The 20,311-nt window shown below is 39.0% G+C and overlaps 1 protein-coding gene across 9 annotated transcripts in view; it reads left to right on the forward strand.

The window, feature by feature from the left end:
• Positions 1 to 20,311, forward strand: part of FOXN3 (forkhead box N3) — a 383,654-nt gene that overhangs the window by 265,684 nt on the left and 97,659 nt on the right. For all 9 annotated transcript variants that reach the window (XM_038751984.1, XM_038751976.1, XM_038751969.1 and 6 more), the window contains one exon: positions 5,351 to 5,415. In XM_038751984.1, coding sequence (XP_038607912.1) covers positions 5,351 to 5,415 — 65 coding nt within the window. The remainder of the gene's footprint in view (positions 1 to 5,350; positions 5,416 to 20,311) is intronic.

Below are 20,311 nucleotides of genomic sequence, written 5' to 3' on the forward strand. Positions count from 1 at the left end.
CATTTTATATAAAACACTGTGGGGGAAGTAGGGGATGTTCTTCTAACATTGCACATCTATCTGGATAGTAGGTAGTGCGAGACTGGAGAAAAAACTGTGCGCCTATGCAAGCAGCATTTGTCATAACATGGATACAATAACACAAATTTTCCCTAACTTGGAGTTCATCAAGAACCTTATAGGAGTGCTGAGTGTATTTGTTGATCTATCTATCTATCTATCTATCCATATCTATCTATTGATCCTAGCAATAAATGCACTTCCAAGCATGAGGAATTATTGGGCTTGACACAGAGAATAATTAATTATGATATTTGTGAAGTGCTTACTATCATTCAGTCATATTTATTGGGCACTTACTATGTGCCTATTAGAGGAGTTGTGATTTAAATAAGGCTTTGAAGGTGGGGAGAGCAATTGTCAGATATGAAGTGGAGGAGGGAGTTCCAGGCTAGAGACAGAACCTGGGCAAAGAATCGGCGGTGAGATAGATGAGATTGGTAGGTTGGTGTAAATGGAGCAAAATGAGAGTGTTGGGTTGTTGAAGGAAATCAATGAGGTAAGATAGGAGGAGGAAAGATGATTGAGTGGTGTAAAGCCAATGGTAAGGAGTTTCTGCAGAGGTGGATGGGCAACCACTGGAGGTTCTTGAGGAGTGGGGAAACATGACTGAGCATTTTTGTAGAAAAATGACCTGGGTAATGGACTGTAGTGGGGAGATGCAGAAGAAAGGGATGTCAGCAAGGAGGTTGATGCAACGGTGAAGGTGGGTTAGGATAAGTGCTTGGATCGACATGGTAAATTGTAGCAGTTTTGATGGTGATGAGTGGGTGGATTTTAGTGATGTTGTTGTGAAGGTAGAGCTAACAATGTTTGATGATGGATTGAATATGTGGGTTGAATGAGAGAGATGAGTACAGTATAATGCCAAGGTTGCGGGCTTGTGAGACAGGAAGTATGATGGTGCTGGCTACAGTGATAGGAAAGAGGGAGGACAGGGTTTAGGTAAAGCACTGTTCTAAGTGCTAGGGTAGATACAAGATAACCACATTGGACAATGTGCCTGTCCCACATGGGGATAACAGTCTAAATAGGAGGAAGATTTTTGGAACACCTCTATCTGATCTTCCTCTGCTCATATGTACATGAGCCTGAGAAGTTCCAGTGACAGTGCTCAACTCAAACCATGCTTAATCTCTGGAGGTTTCTTAAGGACAGTGTCGAGGTTTTCTTTAACCTCTCCGTGTAAAATTTGTGATGTGAACTATTCTGAACATTAATTTTAATGAAATTGTGTTTATACTAAGTTTGAAGTAAACTGATTTCCAAATTTGGTGATCCTAGAAGACTGTTTACAATTAATACTCATGGTAGGGAAAAAAGAGGTTGGTTTATTGTGTTTTACTATATTCCAGGAAGGAACTGAGAAAATGGTTAAGTTTGCAAAGTCACTGACAATTTTGTGCCAATTACCTAAAACTCTAGCACCCCACCAGTGCTTGAGCTAAAAGGTGACATTGCTTACTTAAGCACTTACCACTGATTTCTCACTGACATTCTTTTCCGCATTTTTCATTTAAAATTTCCTCCCCTCAAATTTTGGTATAGATTACAGCTGGGACCCGTGTTGGTGTGCTGCAGCATTGATGATTGTTTTCCTGAAATTCTTCAATAGTTATAGCAAAAGTATGGTTCATTTCAAGATACAGTGTTGCTCAGTTTTCCAAATGGTTTCGATACGTTTGAAGCAAAGTAGTTTTTGGTGTTCCTAGCACATCTCCAAAAATCACCTCCAAATTTACTTCCCAGTTCCAAACACATTGTGGTAAATTTTAGACTTCATTAAGGTTAAAGAGAGCAGCCCCTTTTCTCCTCAGATTGAGACTGTCTTGAGTTGGTTTTTATTCATGGACCTTCCTGAGTCTGGGCAGTAATGAATGACAGAGACCTTCCTACCAAGACTGGAACCATTGCAAACACAGAACAGGGTCACTAGATCAAACCGAGGCCAAAGTCTTCCTGGTCCCCAAATAAATGAATCCTCCATTCTTCAAAATGATGGTAAAACTCTTGGCACGTACGAATACTTTAGAGGTAATTTGAGCCCTGTGACCGGGCCACATAGAAGCAAGTGAGTGGAAGGCTGCTGATGTTCCCCTGGGCATCCAGGAAAATGCAGTGGACAGCAGCATGCTCGCTGGAATAATTTAGGACAGAAAGTATCTGGGAAACGGATGGAATAGGGATCTAATTCTGCATCATATTTTTAATGACTAGCAGATTCAGAATGGTTTGTAATGACTAGGTGGGATTAACGTTCTAAAATTCCAGTTCCTGAACTTTCCCTCTAGCAGATTGAGTCTTCTTGAACAGTTGATAACTTTTCAGGTTTTATGCCTACAGATATATAAATGTGTGTACTGCATAGATGGGGGCGGTGTTCAGTTAAAGAGCAAATCACTGAGATACACCCTGTTCTCCAAAATGAAGGGGTCACGTTCTTGAACATATTAGCATACACTCGTGCTGTAATACTTGCTGGTTCTGACACTGAGCACAGGCATACAAATTGTTTCTTCTGACACTGCCGAACTCTGTATCTAGACAGGCTCAGCTTATGATATCAGCTATGACAGCCAGAGGCAGAAGAGAATAATCCCTAATAGTAATGATAATCAAATATAATTATGATTAATATTTTTGCATCAAACAGAAACTCTTTACCTTTGACATTAAAACACTCACTCACCTCCACCCCTCCCACTTTACTGATCTCCTACTGCACCCCTTTCTGCTTGCTTGGTTCCTGGAAAGTCAGCCTACTCACTGTACCTCTATCTCTTCTTGCTTGTCACCAGGCTGTTGTCACCAGCCTCTTGCCATGTCCTTCCCCTTGTCTGGAATTCCCTCCCCCTTCATATCAATCCATCAATCATATTCACTGAATGCTTATTGTGTGCAGAGCACTGTACTAGTGCTTGGAAGAGTACAGTGTAACGGAATTGATAGGCACATTCCCTGCAGCCTATCATGTCCGACAGACCACCACCCCCCTCATCTTCAAAACACTTCTAAAACTGTATCTCTTCCAAGAGGCCTTCCCTGACTAAGCCCTCATTTCCTGGTATAATCCCTCCCTTCTGCATCACTTGTGTATTTGGGTCTGTTCCCCTTAAGCACTTGGATATTCACCCCTCCCCCAGCCTCAAAGCACATATATACCTATCCATCTGTGATTCATTTTATTGTCTGTCTTCCTATCCAGTCTGTAAGCTCCTTGTGAACAGGGACCATGTCTACCAACTGTATTATTCTGTATTCTCCCAAACACTTAGTGTAGTTCTCTGCACACAGTAAATGCTCAGTAAATACCATTGACATTCATTCATTCAGTTGTATTTATTGAGTGCTTCCTGTGTGCGAAGCACTGTACTGAGTGCTTGGAAGAGTACAGTCTAACAATAAACAGACACATTCTCTGCCCACACGAGCTTACATGTTATCAGATGAATGTGTTGTTTCAGAATTGAATGTACTAGTTCCATCAATATACACTGCATTTCCTATCACTGGCAAATACTGAAGTCCAATATCTCTAACTGCACATTCCACTCACAATGCTGTCTACATGTTTCTCTAGACAGATAGAGATAACCAAGACTACAAAGCCTTGAAAAGTTAGAGTGACCACTTCATTGATTGGAAAGTAAACTAGAATGCGTTGTAGATAATATCAATTTACCATTAAGAAAATTTGGCTAATTCTTCTTTTCTCCTTGGTCTAACTTGTCTTTTTACTGTATTTTGATAACAATGACATCAGTTCTGTATTGAATTGTGTATCTTTGTGCTACAGCTTTTCTTTAAATAATCATGAAAGGTCTGCTTTTAATACAGACATGCTAAAGGAGTTGCCTACTTTATATGTACAGGATTTTGTATACTTCTTAATATGCTATTTCATGAAAATACCAGAAAAACATTTCAAGGATGAGTCTCTACGTTACGTCAAGTACAACAGCTCAGGAATGTCCGTCAGTGTGTTGAGAATGTTTTTCATCAACTTTGGTGGAAATGCTTCATTGCAGTTGAAGTGGAATTATTTTTCTGAGCATTTTTTCCATTTAAGTTCTTAATTGGAGTGTTTCAACTATTCAGCTAGGGAACTCATGTTTTGCAAAAGAGAAGAAAAGTCAGAAAGAGCTTGCTTACCCTTAGCAATTGTTAAATAAGTCTCTTACAAACTTCTTTCTTGTAATTTCTTATAGCCTACAAACTGGACCGTTTATTGCTCAAATGAAAAAAATGTTCTTGACTAATAATGCGTTATTCCATATTATTTGTCTCTTGCCTTTTAAATCAAATTTATTTTTCATCTGATTCAAGATTGCTGTAACAGGTGCTTTGGTCAAGTGCTTTATGAGTTGAATATAAATCAATGTTTGATTAAGAATTACCTATGTATCTGGCTGAAGAAAATTTACCATTATTTACTTGGCTATAAATAATTTTGTTCACTAGATAACTGAACAATAGTGTAAAATGCTATGTGGTGATAGAAATAAGCATTTTGTGAAATAGGTATTTTCATGATTTCTCCTTTTCACTAGAATATGGGTGGGGACACAATTGCACAATATTTTATAGGAGACAGAATATAAATCTGTTAACCAACTAGCTGGAAAATGAACAATGAGCAAAGGTGAGAGAGACAGTATCCCCATTCATCCTAAAATGCAGGTTTTCCTTCATGCTAAACTCAAATGAAGAAAAACTAGCACTGTAGTACACATGGTGAACAACACTAAATATAAACCCATTTGTGTGTGTGCCCAAAAGCCATTTCTTCCAACACTGCAGCATCCTGTATCCAAACAGATTTGTGTCGTTAAATGAACATTCCATAATTTCCTAACGCAGTTCTGTCCCAAATGCATCATGAAAACATGCTTTGTGGCAGAACTGGATGTATTTTAAAGTCAAAGCTCCAGGAATATGAAAGAGTACAGAACAGGCTTTTTTTTTAAAAAAAAAAATGGGAACTACACAATTACATCTATAGCCTACATTCATAAGAGAAAATTTTAGTAAAGATTGTTTAAGCCTCCTTAAAAGGTGCACAGTTCTCCTGAAGTATTAGCAATTTGCAGGAAATATTTTTTTGTGCCTGATTTAGTGGGATTATTTCAGTCAGGGGCTTTCCCAAGCGCTTAGTACAGTGCTGTGCACACAGTAAGCGCTCAGTAAATACGATTGATTGATTGATTGATTTATAGTGCATAGTAATAGCAGTGGTAGGTAACTGAATGTGAGTGAGATTTAATTTACTTATATTTCTTATTCCTTTTAGTACATCAGGTCCACCCATTTGGCCAGGAAGTACCTTTTTCAAGAGAAATGGAGCCCTTCTTCAAGGTAGGTCTCCAGGATACCACTTTTTCCTAGTAAATTAATATCACTAAAGAACAGACAGTCAGCTAATGGTTTAGAAGATGGCTTTCTCCTAAAAACTTTTAATTTTGCTGGTTGGATTAATTTGCTGCTTTATTTGTTGCCTCCCTTTCCAGTGGTTTGTGAACGATGATTGATTACAGAAAGTGATTGTAGGAAAAATTGAGTTTGTTGTCCTGCCTCAGGCTGATGCTTCACTGCTATAAAACCCAGGAATGTTATCCTCTCTTGGTGAAATCAAGATTTTTCATTATTAATGATATCCAAATGGTAATAGAAACTGTTTATTGGCCAACTTGCTGAAGATGCCTTTTTCCTTAATTCCAAATGCTTTCTGTGTCTTTTGTTGGATGATGGTCTGATATAGTTCTTTTGGTGGCCCCAAACATATTTGTGGCTAAGGAAGAGTTGACATATATTAGGAAGTTGAATATCGGAAAGCTTCTTTAAACTTTTCTTAAATTTTTTGGTTACGTGTCAGAGATTTCGTTTGAAGAGTTGATTGTCAATGGATAGGTTTTGATCTTTCAAGTTTTGAGGACGGCAGAGAGGGTAAAGTGATGGCTTTCCAAGAACTTTGGTCGGTCTTTGTGCTCCCTTTCCTTCTCTCCGTGTAATGCATGCCCTCTAATGCCTTTTGAAGAGGTCACGTGTAGAAAGTTGAGTAAATGTTCAGAAATGCCTACTTGTTTTCAGGTTCTAGAAGTAACTCACACAAATGAATCTACTTAGTGACCTTCCTGTTCTGTTTCATACAGTATTACTCGATACTTCCATTATGTGTAATCCATGAAATAAGTTACCTTTGCAGTCTCTTTTCTCTTCATCACCGGTGGCCTTAAGGTAGTAGTAATTACCAAATGCACTACTAAATGTCAAGGATAAAATGAATGCCTCCATTAGTATCTCAAAAGCTGGGCAGTAAACACAGTAAGTGAACATATAATTTAATGTATGTTGTGCTCTACATGTAATATGTGTAATATATCAAAAAGTAATATATATGTCATGTAATAATATATATGCAGTATTAGTAATATAAGTATATTAGCAAATCTTAAGTATAATTTAATTTTCACTTAGATCTGTGACCCTTGGACATTTAGTATTCATACCACCCTCAACTACACAGTATTTAGGTACATGTCAATAAATGGTATATTATGAAATTTATATTAATGTCTGTTTTTCCCTTTAAACTGTAAGCTTGCCATGGACTGGGAACTGTGTCTAACAACACTGTTATATTGTACTCTCCCAAGTACTTTTAGTAAAATCATCAATCATATTTATTGAGCGCTTACTATGTGCAGAGCACTGTACTATGTACTATACTGTAGTATGTGCAGAGCACTGTAAAATGCTCTGCACACAGTAAGCACTCAATAAATACCACTGATTGAGTGATTGAAGTACCACATCTCAGATGGCTGTTTTTGATGGTAAATGTACTTGCACTGGGACTTGGATTTTCTTGTACATTTCGAAAAAACAGCACCTCAATTTTCATTCTGTAGTTTTAGTGCAGAGAATGTTTTATTGTATCTAGATTAGTTAGGTTTTTTAAATCTCCATGTTGTTTATCAAAACCCACATTTTAGTAAGGTTACATTAAATGCTTTAGTATTTCCTTAGAATTGTCAATCTACACAGCAGCTTCCTTCCTCTAAGGTTTGTGCCTGTGAGAGCCTGTAATGGTAGTAGACTTGTTTAATTTTTCCTAATTGCTTTTTTTTATCTTCTCTGCACTTGTCTTGACATTGATGAGGTTAGAGGGCCCAATATTCACAGAAGGCAATCTAGAGGAACTTCTGTTTTCAGGTAAAAGCTACTCACTGAATTCAAATCCACTCAAATTGTTTTCCTGCCATTATGTAGACTTGAAAATTAGAGAGATTTTGGTGAGGAAGGACCTCTATTTTTTTGGTTTTCCACAAAGCATTTATACACTTTATCTTTTTTTAAAACAAAATTCAATTATTTTAAAACATTAGTTGAAAAGCCATATTACTATCTCTGGTCTAACTTTACTGTAATCAAATTTTGAACTGGAAATGTTTTTACTTCCTGTATGAATACCCTTTGTAGTTTTGGAAGTTTTCCTTTTGATCTCCCTTCTGCCGGTCCATTCTACATCACCCAGTCTTGCTCCCTTCATTTATCTTCCCCCTCCCAGTCCCATGGTACTTATGTGTATATTATGTATTTATTTATGTATTTATGTATATTAATGCCCATCTCCCCTGCTAGACTCTGAGCTCATTGTGGGCAGGGAATGTGTCTGTTTGTTGTTGTATTGTACTCTCCCAACCATTTTGTACAGTGCTTTGCACACAATAAGCACTCAATAAATATGACTGAATGAATGAATCTGAAATATTCTAAAGCTCTTTTCCAGGACAGCATCCTTCATTATAAAAGAAGTGGAAGCCCAGGAAGACAGAAGGAGTTTACTCAGGCTTGTGTTGCATACTGTTGGGAAAAAAAAGGAAAACCACCTCATTCTGTGTCCCTTGATGCCATAACTGAATTTTGTTAACCCAGATTAGGTTTCAGGGTGTCATAGCCATGGGGATCCGGCCATGCCAGATGGACTTGTCTCCTAAGACACTGGCATGGTGTGGCAAGTGAAGGAATAGGGAGCAGGAGAAAGGAGGAAAAATACTGCTCTATTATTTTGAGGATTTGTGTACCCAGAATCATTCTGTCAGGCAGTAGAGGTGCTGATGGAAGGAGGTTTGTCGTTTGTTTGTTTTATAGTACTTGCTAAACACTTATTGTGTGTCAAACACTGTTCTAATCACTGGGATAAGTACAAGTCAATTAGATTGGACACAGTCCGTGTCCCACATGGGACTTTCAGTCTGAGGTAGGAGGGAGAACAGGTATTGAACAGGGGGTTCTCTGTCTACTCTGTCTGTCTGTGGACTGTAAATTCAAACCAACAAGAAATTATTTTAATTAAAGTTATTAGAGATGTTCAATTGGGAATAAGTTATGCAACAATTCCACTCATAGGGCTAGACTTTTTAAATCTCTGTTGAGGAAAGAACCACAGGACATGGGTTTAAATCTGAACTGAAGGATTTAGGATGCGTGAGGAAGAATTTTGAGTTCCCAGGAGGTGAGCAGTGGTGGAATTAGGGACCTCTTCTTTAAAAAAGAATCTTCTCATCTGTTTGGGATTGTATTGGGAGTTTTTGAAATGGTATTTGTTAGGCACTTACAATGTGCCAGGCACTGTACTGGGGTACAGCATGGGAATAGATATAAGATAATCAAGTTGGACACAGCCCATTGCTCACAGTCTTAACCAGAAAAGTTAAATTACTTGCCCACGGTCACACAGCAGTCAAGTGGCAGGAGCTGGGGTTGGAACCTAGGTCTTCTGCTCCCAGGCCCAAGCTCTTTCCACTAGGCCATGCTGGTTCTCTTGTGTTGGGTACCAAAGGCAGTAGAATGAACAGAATGACTTCTAAAAGTACCTCACTGTACCTCGCTCTCGCCTGTCCCGCCATCGACCCCCGGCCCACGTCATCCCCCGGGCCTGGAATGCCCTCCCTCTGCCCATCCGCCGCGCTAGCTCTCTTCCTCCCTTCAAGGCCCTGCTGAGAGCTCACCTCCTTCAGGAGGCCTTCCCAGACTGAGCCCCTTCTTTCCTCTCCCCCTCGTCCCCCTCTCCATCCCCCCGTCTTACCTCCTTCCCTTCCCCACAGCACCTGTATATATGTATATATGGTTGTACGTATTTATTACTCTATTTATTTATTTATTTATTTATTTTACTTGTACACTTCTATCCTACTTATTTTATTTTGTTGGTATGTTTGGTTCTGTTCTCTGTCTCCCCCTTTTAGACTGTGAGCCCACTGTTGGGTAGGGACTGTCTCTATGTGATGCCAATTTGTACTTCCCAAGCGCTTAGTACAGTGCTCTGCACATAGTAAGCGCTCAATAAATACGATTGATTGATTGATTGATTGATTGATTGATAAAAGTCTACAGCTATCCTAGGATATTGAGTTTTTTAAATGAGCCTTTTGTCTTGAACAAGCTGTCACTCTTCTTCAAACATTTATCTATCCTGAAGAAAGATTGCCAGGAAAACGATGTGCACTATCCTTTCTAGGAAAACGAGAAAGAAACGTCAGTACAGGAGCTCTCTCAAATGAACCAGACTGGGTTATGAATCATGAGTGCCAACCAAAAATCTTAAAATTCCCTTTAGCCATTCCATCCTGTCTTGGGCCCATCTTGACGACGGAAGTGGGCATCACACTTCTAAAGTCAATTAAATACTGTTACCAACATGGAAGGATCATGAGGCCAGTGCTTCCCAGAGGAATTCACTTGTTTGGTGCTGTTTTCCAGGTTTAAAATCTACCTTTCTCTTGCTGACCACCTATTGATTTATTAAGCATCTGAGACTCTGGAGAAGTTAATTATTATTTAATTCACTTGAGTGGTATATAATGGGGGAATTAAAATAAATGCAGTAACATTTGCAACTTATTTTGATTTCCATGGTTTTTTCCAACAAACCCATTGGAAGAACTAATGAAATGGAAATAAATCCTTGAAGGCATTTTCTATCCAGACAGTTGTGTAAATTCTCTGCAGTGCCCCAGGCCTAAGAACTAATCAGAAAAAGCAATAATGTTAGTTTTTCCTCTGCTGGGTGCATATTATTCATGTGCAAGATGGAACTATGTCTCCTACCAGTAAATATACATCTGGATGTAGATGATTCTTGTCATCAAATTGTTTCTAGATAAGGTTAGAAGGATTGAAATTCTCCCTGTGCTTCCCCTGCAAGTTCTTCTTTAAAGGTGATACTGATTCTTCTTTCCTCGTCCATCATCTTCTTCTTTACTTTTGCCATCTATAGTTTTGAAATGGGAAAAGCAAATGTAATAGCGCTCGCTATCCATTACTCTGTTTTGGTCATAGTCTAAACTAAAAACCATGAGAGGTACAGCCCTACTTTGAATTGCAGACCTACTGGAAGGGTAAGGCAACTGAGTTGCCATTTAATGTATTTCCCAGCCTCTAGGGAGCCTTCATATTAATGAGCCCAGAAGAGTGGAGCCCTGTTCCATTCTCAAAACTCTCCAAGTTGGAAAAGTTAACTCCTCCCGTATTCCTTTGCCAAGTGACACTTAATACTTGAACATTACAGATATAGTAATAATAATAATGATGACATTTGTTAAGTGCTTACTGTGTGCAAAGCACTGTTCTAAGCACTGGGGAGGATACAAGGTGATCAGGTTGTCCCACCTGGGGCTCACTGTCTTCATCCCCATTTTACAGATGAGGTAGCCGAGGCCCAGAGAAGTTAAGTGACTTGCCCAAAGTCACACAGCTGACAATTGGTGGAGCTGGAATTTGAAACCATGACCTCTGACTCCCAAGCCCATGCTCGTTCCACTGAGCCATGCTGCTGATATGAGGCTACATTTTCGATTTTTGAAATCCCTCGCAAGATATCTGCTAGATTTCAACTGACTTCAGGTTGGCAGTTCAGTTGGCATTTTTTCCCCCTGTCTTTTTCTCCAACTCATACTGAAATATCCCACAGTCCTCATCTCCTGTTTGTTTGATGTACCTTTTCCCAGTAAAACCAGAATTGTGGTTCCACCTAAATTTTCTATCACTCTGTTTAAACAGTATCTCCCTTTCATTTCACTCTTTTCTCTGAAATAAAGTGGTCTTGTCATTTCCAAATGTATTTGTACCACTGACTCCACTTCCATTCAGATTTTTCCTCTCCCTGTCTCCCACCCTGCTCTCTCAGTTTATTCAAGTATTCTTCCTATGGGCTCATTCAGCCCCTAATTCCCACATTCTCTCTGGTTATTTTTCAAATAGGTGCATCCCTCTATCCTGGTATCATAATGCATTATGCTACAAGTTTGCCTGTTCCAGACTGAGCCTGTCACTTATCCTGTCTCTCCCCACTCCAGTTCTTACTTCACTCTGATGCCCGAATTATTTTTCTACAAAAATGTTCAAGCTATGTTTCCCCACTCCTCAACAACCTCCAGTAATTGCCCATCCAACTCCATATCAAACAGAAACACCTTACCATCATCTTTAAAGCACTCAACTACTTTGCCTCCTCCTACCTCACCTCACTACTCTGCTATTATAATCCAGCCTGTGCACTTTGTTCCTCTAATGCTAACTTTCTCACTGTATGTCTATCTTGTCTATCTTGTAGTCTACCTCTCTCCCACATCCAGCCTCTGGCCTAGGCCGTCCTCCCTCTTCAAAGCCTTATTGAAGGCACATCTCTTCCAAGCAGGCTTCCCTGATAAGCCCTCCTTTCCTCTTCTCCCACGCTCTTCTGTGCCACTTTGACTTGCTCCCTTAATTCATTTCCCCTAATAATAATAGTAATAATAATTGTGGTATTTGTTAAGCACTCACTATGTACCAGGAACTGCTCATAGTGCTGGGGTAGATACAAGATAATCAGATTGAATACAGTCCCTGTCCTACATAGGGCTCACAGTCTTAATCCCCCTGGGTCAATCCCTAGGGCTCACAGTCTTAATCCCCCTGGGTCAATCCCCATTTTACAGATGAGGGAACTGAGGCCCAGAGAAGTGAAGTGACTTCTCCAAGATCTCACAGCAGACAAGTGGAGAAGCCGGAATTGGAACTCAGGTCCTGCTAACTCCCAGACCCGTACTCTGTCCACTAGGCCACGCTGCTTCTCAGTGGCTATTGAGAAAGAAGGTCTCAAAAAGCCTCAAGATTAAGTACTTTGGCTAACCTTCCAGGAGTTTAACATTGCAGAGCATCAGTTGCAAGCCACAGAGCAGTTGTCCCCACCCCTCCCCTGCTTCTCACAGTTGAAGAACCAAGAGTTGGGCTTGGTGGGGCCTCTCCCAGCCCCACAGCATTTATGTACATATCTTTCATTTTATTTATATTAATGTCTGTCTCCCTCTGTAGACTATGAACTGGTTATGGGTAGGGAGGTGTCTGTTAGATTGTTACATTGTATTCTTCCAACCACTTAGTACAGTGTTTTGCACACAGCAAGCGCTCAATAAATACAGTTGACTGACTACCTGGTTGTGTACATTTTATTTTTGTTTATGGTGTTTTGGCCATGCTACCATGGGGTACTTCATGATAGACATGGTTTGAATTTTGTCTTTTTATGTGTAATGTGTGTGGAGTGGCGGTGTGTGTGTGTCTGTGTCTCTTTGCTTGGCAAAGTTGCTTTTATTGCACTGCACCCGTTTGGGAAAATATTTATGAATACAAACAAGCCAATCAATTTCTTTTTCACTAGTGCCCAAAGATACATTTAAAGGAATGTCATTCAGGTCACAAACATTGAAAGCGCTCACTGAATGGTTAGGTAGCTGAGTTGATAAACTAGTAAAATAAAATTCTACAATGATGAAAGCATGCAAGACAGCTTGAGTCCAGTTAAGGTTCTTTTTCTGGCTCCAGAACTGATTTATATTCTACATTTTTTAAGTAATTCTGCAATCTTCATTCATGAGTGGGGAAGTACTTACTCCCTACCCCCACCAAAAAAATCACTGAAATTCCACTACTTTCTTTATTGTTGGAAGTGTCAAATTGAGTTATTTTATTTCATAATCCAAATTTATTTATGTGCATTTAAAATTGATGCATGGAAGTAGATTATTATTATCAGCATCATCATCATTATTATCAGCATCATTATTATTATCATTTGTAAAGCATTTACTCTCTGTCAGGCACTGTTCTAAGGCCCTGGGGTAGCTGCACATAGATAAGGTCGGACACAGTCCCTGCCCCACATGGGGCTCCCAGTCTAAGTAGGAGGGAGAACAAGTATTGAATCACCATTTTACAGATGAGGAAACTGAGGCACCATGAAGTTAAGTGATTTGCCCAAGGTCACACAGCAGGCAAGTGGCAAAACTGGAACTAGAACCCAGGTCTTCTGACTCCCAAGCCTGAGCTCTTTCCACTAAGGCCATGCTGCATCTCAAGAGGATCCAGGTAAATTAAGGATAATGGTGGCATTAGGTATTTGCCCAAATATCTTGAGATATGTATGTGTGTTAGAAAGCCCTAATAGCCTAGAAAAAAGGGTTATGACATACATGAAAATAAGTGCTGGCCGACATTCTCAGGGTTTAAAAGAGACTGGGCAATAGACTTAATGGAAAATTTTATTCATTTATTCATTCAGTCGAATTTATAGAGTGCTTATTGTGTGCAGAGCACTGTACCAAGCAGTTGGGAAAGTACGGTACAAAAATAAACACATTCCCTGCCAACAATGAGCTTACGGTCTAGAGTAATATATTCTACTTCTCATATCTCCCTTGCTGTTTGTTTTTTTCATGGAAATTTGAGAGTTGTAAAGAAGTGCTCAGTACAGTGCCTGGCACATAGTAAGTATATAGCAAATCCCATAATTATTTTTCCTTAGGTCCCGTAATGTAGACAGCAATCCAAGAAAGTAGATGTGGCTTGAGAGGGTGGCACTGTCCAGTGCAGGTGAAACCAGTGTCAATTTTGGGTGGCTGAATTGATCATCACCAAGACTGCCCTGCAGTACATTAAGTTCGTCCAGGACATGTTTGGTCCAGGACATGTCTGTCCATAATATGTTTTGACTAAAATACTTCTAGGGAATTAGAGAATGCTATTCTGACAACATGTGCATGTTTAGATGGAATATCTAAACATGTGTTGGAAGGAATAGTTACTGTGCATTAACATGCATGCAGAAAGTGTTGGACATAGTATTTTAACCTGTATTTTCCTTAGTTGAAGGTTTTGCATCAGTGCAAACTCTGTATTATAGGAGAACAGGGTGATGCAAAATAAAAGATGTCCCAGTATGTGAGGAACAGATACTATGGTGGTGAGTGAGAGTTCTTGGGTTTATTATTCTTTTCTCCTCTAATTTTTTTTAAGTGGCCTTAGGAGGTAGTAAAGTATTTATTGGGTTCACTCAACATTTTGATTAGGGACAAGATTGGAAAAGCCAGTTGGCCACCAATAATTAAACTGAAATTCGTACCTGTAGACATTAGCTGTGAAACATGTTATGCCAGTTATTTTAAGCAAGCAGGAAACAAATCCTGCTTCATGCCCAATGCACTGCTCCATTCCTAAACTGGGGAGTGTGACTATAGGGAGGATCACATGAAAAGAAGCTCAGTGACTCAGCCCTATGTACATTAGGAGTTGCCCATTATTTTACCCAGGACTTCAAATATCAGGCCCCTTGTCTCCTACAGGCATAGAAAGTTCACATGGATGAAATTGCCTGATTAAAAATTGGATTCGGAGGCAGGAGTCCAAGCTACACTTCTCACCTGCACCAGAGTGTGACTTTGGGAAAATCACTTTATCCCCTTTTCCCTCTGGGAAAGATTTTAACAAATGGAAGAACAATCTTGCTTCTCTGACAGGGGTATCAATAGAAAATGAGTCCTTGTTTGTAATGTACTGGCAATTCATAGCATTTGTGTTTGGAGTCGAAATTATTTCCTGGAGATAGATCATGGACTTTTGTGGGAACCATGTAATACTGAAAATCATACAGGATAGTTTCCCAGGATTTTGGAGGCCTGTGACATTGTTCTATTAAAATCGTTGGAAACTTCCTCCTTTTTTGTTTTTCTAACTTTTTATGGTGCTTTCTTGTATTTTTAACTTATTATGCTATCTTTTATTTAGCAATTAAATTAAATCTAAGGCCAATTAGATGTGAAATTAAGATAGAAATTAATATGACTACAGTATTTTTGATGAATTTATAATTGGTTAAAGTTTATAGAGAGAGAGGATACCCAAGATTAGGAATCACCTCTATAAGTAGTGGATTTTTTTTTTTAACTGTAAAAAAAAATGCCCTTTTGGAAATTGCTTACATGTTTGTAACTATTTTTGCGAAAAATTATTTGTAATTGACCCTGGAAGCAGCAGCATGGCCTAATGGATAAAGCATAGGTCTGGGAATTAGGAATCAGAAGGATTTGGGTTTTAATCACAGCTCCACCACTTGTCTGCTGTGTGACCTAGGGGAAGTCACTTCACTTCTCTGGGTTCAAGTTCCCTCATCTGTAAAATCTGTAAGACTGTTAGCCCCATGTGGGACAGGGACTGTGTCGAACCTGTTTAACTTGTACCTACTCCAGCACTTAGTACAGTGCCTGGCACAGAGTAAGTGCTTTGCAAATGCCATTGAAAAAATCTTTGGGAATAGATTTTTTTTCCAATATAATGGAGTGTGGCTCAGTAATTTATAAAGGTAAAATCAAGTCTTTCAATTCTTAGCTTTATCAATATTGGCAAATCTATTGAAGTGCAGTCAGAAATCCTGCTTGGGTGTGTTTGAAAGAAGGTCCGAAAAGGTTTCTGTATCCCTTTGAGACTTGCAAATGAAAGATTGGAAATAATTTCAACAAGTTTTTTACACTGAGAAGGATTAGATAAGAATTTGGAAGTATCTACCTGTAAATAAATCAGTTTAATTATTTGTGCTGGTTTAGTTCCCAAGACAACTGAAAGGTGTGGCTGAATACTTAGGGCTAGGGCATGCTTTGTTCAAACTACAGGTTTGTGTCCTGGAATTAGCCTTCTGTTTAGTCACCTCAGAGTTTTATTCCAGAAATGTAGAGCATTTTTCTTTAAATATATACATGTACACACACATATTTGTATATATATGTTAAAAATGAAGTAGATATTTCCCTAAATTTGGTATACATGCATTGATAGTTATGTACGATAAATGTGTGTGTGTGTGTGTGTGTGTGTGTGTGTGTGTGAGTGTAGACAATAATTATGGTACTTGTTAAGTGCTTACTATTTGCCCAGCACTGTTCTAAGCACTGGGTAGATACAAGTTAATCAGGTTGGACACAGTTTCTGTCCCACATGGGGCTCACAGTCTTAATCCCCATTTTACAGATGAGGTAACTGAGACCTAGAGAAGTTAAGTGACTTGCCCAAGATCACATAGCAGACATGTGGCAGAGCTGGGATTAGAATTTAAGTTCTTCTGACTCCCAAGCCCATGCTCTATCCACTAACCCAATTAGATAGACTTCATCTCCTGTTAGCACTAGTTTGGCTTGTCCTTATCTTTTTACTTTGGTAACTGATTAATTATGGGGTATTTTCTTAATGATTGCCTTCTGTTTCCCTGAACCAAATTGCAGCTAGAGACTAGAACTATCCAATCTGTTCCTTGTAAATAGCCAATGGTACTTGGGCAACAAACTAGTGTGCAAGGGGAATTGAATTACACTGCCTCCACAATTTACAGCATTTGGAAGGTCAAAAAGTATATGCTGAGTATTCACAAGGCTCATTGCAGTTTTTTAGGCACTGCAGGATTGATGGTAAGAGTAAAAGAGTAAAAACTATAAGCACCCTCTAGTCAGGGGGTCCTATAGTCCAATGGGGGCTACAAGGCAAATTCAAATGTAATAGAAATATGTGTTCAAATAATTACAGTGTTGATAGGAGGGTTTGGGGATTGTACAGGTCATAAGGTCACAAGGGTGAAATAGCTTTAAGAATATAAATATGTGCTGGAGTCTTCCAGGTATTTGGTAGTTATTTATCAAATTCGTATGTCAACAACAGAGGAGGTTCATTTTTATGCATCTGAGATTCAATTTTGAAGAGTTTCTGGCATTTTGTAGTCCCGCCAGACATATCCTAATGTAAAAATTATATTGAGTAGAATGAAATAGAAGTAGGTACTTTTTATTAGAATTCCAAACCACATTTCCATTACTCAGTTACTCTGAAAATCATACTGACTTAGGATATGATTTTATTTCCCCAAATATAATAAGTAATAAAGAAAAAGGAAACTACCTCACCATTTAATGAATACTATTGAGCCAAGTGGCAAAAATCTACCATTTCCACCCCTTCCCCTCTTTTCCTTCAGCCAAATATTTTGCCTGAACTCTGATTATTTCTGGCTGAAAATCTATTTTTCATTGGACACCTCATCTCTGGCACCATTCTTTTCAGAGAAAAGCTGAATGCTGCAACCCAGATTCCTTGCTGCCTGCTGTTTTGAACTAATCACATGACTCCTGATTTCCCCACCTTCCTATGGAATCAGGTCCCAGCTCCCTGGGCTATTGTTGACCACTTCACTTCCCTAACTTCTCCCTACTCTATTGCCTGACCTTTTCTTTTTAGCTGGGTAAAAGTAGTCACCAGTAACTTTGTATAAACATGCCAATCAATCATATTTATTTAGTGCTTATTATGTGCAGAGCACTGTATTAAACGCTCACCTCACTCTCACCTCACACTTCACTCAAGAATGCCACCTCCCTCACAATTTTCTTCCACAATTCAAGGAGCTCTGGAAATCCTGCTTCCACTGAAGTCTTTTTTGGCTAATTTAAAGGCTTTACATACGCAGATTCCACCCCTCACAACCCACAATTTCGAGTAAACTCATTTTTGCCAGAGCATCTATTCCACTACGTGCTTTGGTTAGACTGTAATGGCCAAATTAGGGAACACTACCCCATCGAAAGCTTGTCAGGGTACAGCACAAAGTGAGGTCATAAGAAATGGATTTACATATTTGCAGGTGAATGATGCTGGGCACTCTGAGAACTTAAAACCACATGTTTCCCTTAGTGAAGGTTTGTTCAAAACTGCAATCCCTGCTCTGTGGGAGAATGAAGGGTACCCAAGCTTGAAGTTGTCTATAAACCATTCACTACGAATATATATGATTTTGGGTAACAGCTGTTTTCCAAGGCAGCACTTTGGCCCACCATTTCAAGTCATCCATGTTCTGATTTACCCCTCCATCATGATCTGCTTTGTGTTGATGCTTCCTACTGTACAGATCCAATTGCAGTGATCCATATTTTCCCCCTAGTTTCACTGCCTTTAATCATGGCCTCTAAATTCACAGGAGTGAGAGGTTTGTGAGGAAGGCAAGGAAGGTCCTCAGAAAATAAAGTAACGTGGTATGTCTAGGACTTCAAGAAAGAGAGTTAATTGGCTGTGGGGAAGGCATTTTGCTGTGAACAACTCTATTCAGAGAACCATCAAAAAAGCATTAAAAGTGAAAAAAAAAGAAAAATAAATTCAAAATGTACTCTCTAATCCTATTCTTCCATAAGACTTTGGTCATACCAACTAATAACAATAATGTGGTGTTTGTTAAGTACTTACTGTAGGAACTTTCAGGAGTTAAACATCACTCTAGATTGTAAACTCATTGTGGGCAGGGAATTTGTCTATTTATTATATTATACTCTCCCAAGTGTTTAGTATAGGGATTCTTCAACATCCCTAAATTATCAAAACAAACCCTCCATCAGTGTTTGCCCACTAAGAGAAATACTGGATGTCATTTGTATGTTTGATTTTTAGATATTTCAGATAGCAACCTCCCAGCAGGCTGGAAGTAGGGTAGTAGAAGTTCTTCTGTGTGCAAAGCTCTTTAAAGGAGGGAGAAAATACATAGGTAAAAACTGAACAATCCCTGGCCCTCAAAAGACTTGAGGTAGGTGATAAGTCCCGTAAGGGTAGGGATCAAGTATATTCATTCTGTTGTACTCTACCAAGAGCTTAGTGCAATGCTTTCTACAGAGGGTATGCACTCTATAAATGCTGTTGATTTATTTTTTTAATTTATTGCACACCTCCACATAGAGCACTATGCATGTACTTTTAAATGATGAAGGGGGAACAATAAAATAATTGTTTTGTAATGCCAGGCCATCATAATGACACTGTACATTGGGCAATGAAAATCACCTGCAAAAACATCTAGATAATGTGCACTCAGGCATGTTGGGATCTAGGTTATGTAACAAATTCCAAAATGATTTCCTAATATCAAAATAACATTGATAGCTGCTGCTGAAGAAGCAGCTGCTGAAGCACGCTGCTAAAGAAGCAGCGTGGCCCAGTGGAAAGAGCCCGGGCTTTGGAGCCAGAGGTCATGGGTTCAAATCCTGGCTCCGCCACCTGTCTGCTGTGTGACCTTGGACAAGTCACTTCACTTCTCTGGGCCTCAGTTCCCTCATCTTTATTAAATGGGGATGAAGACTGTGAGCCCCCCCCGGGACAACCTGATCACCTTGTAACCTCCCCAGCGCTTAGAACAGTGTTTTGCACATAGTAAGTGCTTAATAAATGCTATTATAAAAAACATTGTGAATGTTGCAGAATGTGACAATATTTTCTTCATAAACAAATAACAATAGAACAGTACTTTCATAAGGCTAATGATGATGACATTCAGACAATTTTGCATCTGCTAACTAGAGAATATTATTAAATTGGTTATCTGTCAATATGATGGAGACATTCTTGACTAAAATAATTAGTTCATAAATATAGGTTGATTAACTTACAATTGCAAAATCATTAAATTAGGAAAATATCCTTGGTTTTGAAGTGCAAAAATATTTCAAGTCATGATGCTTTTCTGAATTTGGCTAACCAACTAAATGGTCTCACTTCTAAAATTAATATCTTGGGCTGGTGGATGGGGTTTTATCACAAAATCTGAAAGGGTGTTTAGGCTGGAGAAAAGTAGTATATTACACTTTTGAAACTTTTTCACAAGTGGATTTATAAGTGAGGAAATGTGTTCTTTTGTATGTCAAAATTAGTGTTTGGATATCATTACTATTGTTCTCAGATTTTTAACCTATATGAAGTGGTCAGGATATTTTGAAACTGGAGAATTTATAGTATATGTTTCATCTTGAACGATGATTAGGAATGGAAGATTGAAGAATAGACTCCCTGTCTCTTGGAAACTTTTGTTGATGTTATTATGGTTTCAGTAATATCTGTGAGAGCAGTCAGGCCACTGAAC

Source organism: Tachyglossus aculeatus, chromosome 1 (assembly GCF_015852505.1).
Source record: "Tachyglossus aculeatus isolate mTacAcu1 chromosome 1, mTacAcu1.pri, whole genome shotgun sequence".
NCBI lineage: Eukaryota > Metazoa > Chordata > Mammalia > Monotremata > Tachyglossidae > Tachyglossus > Tachyglossus aculeatus.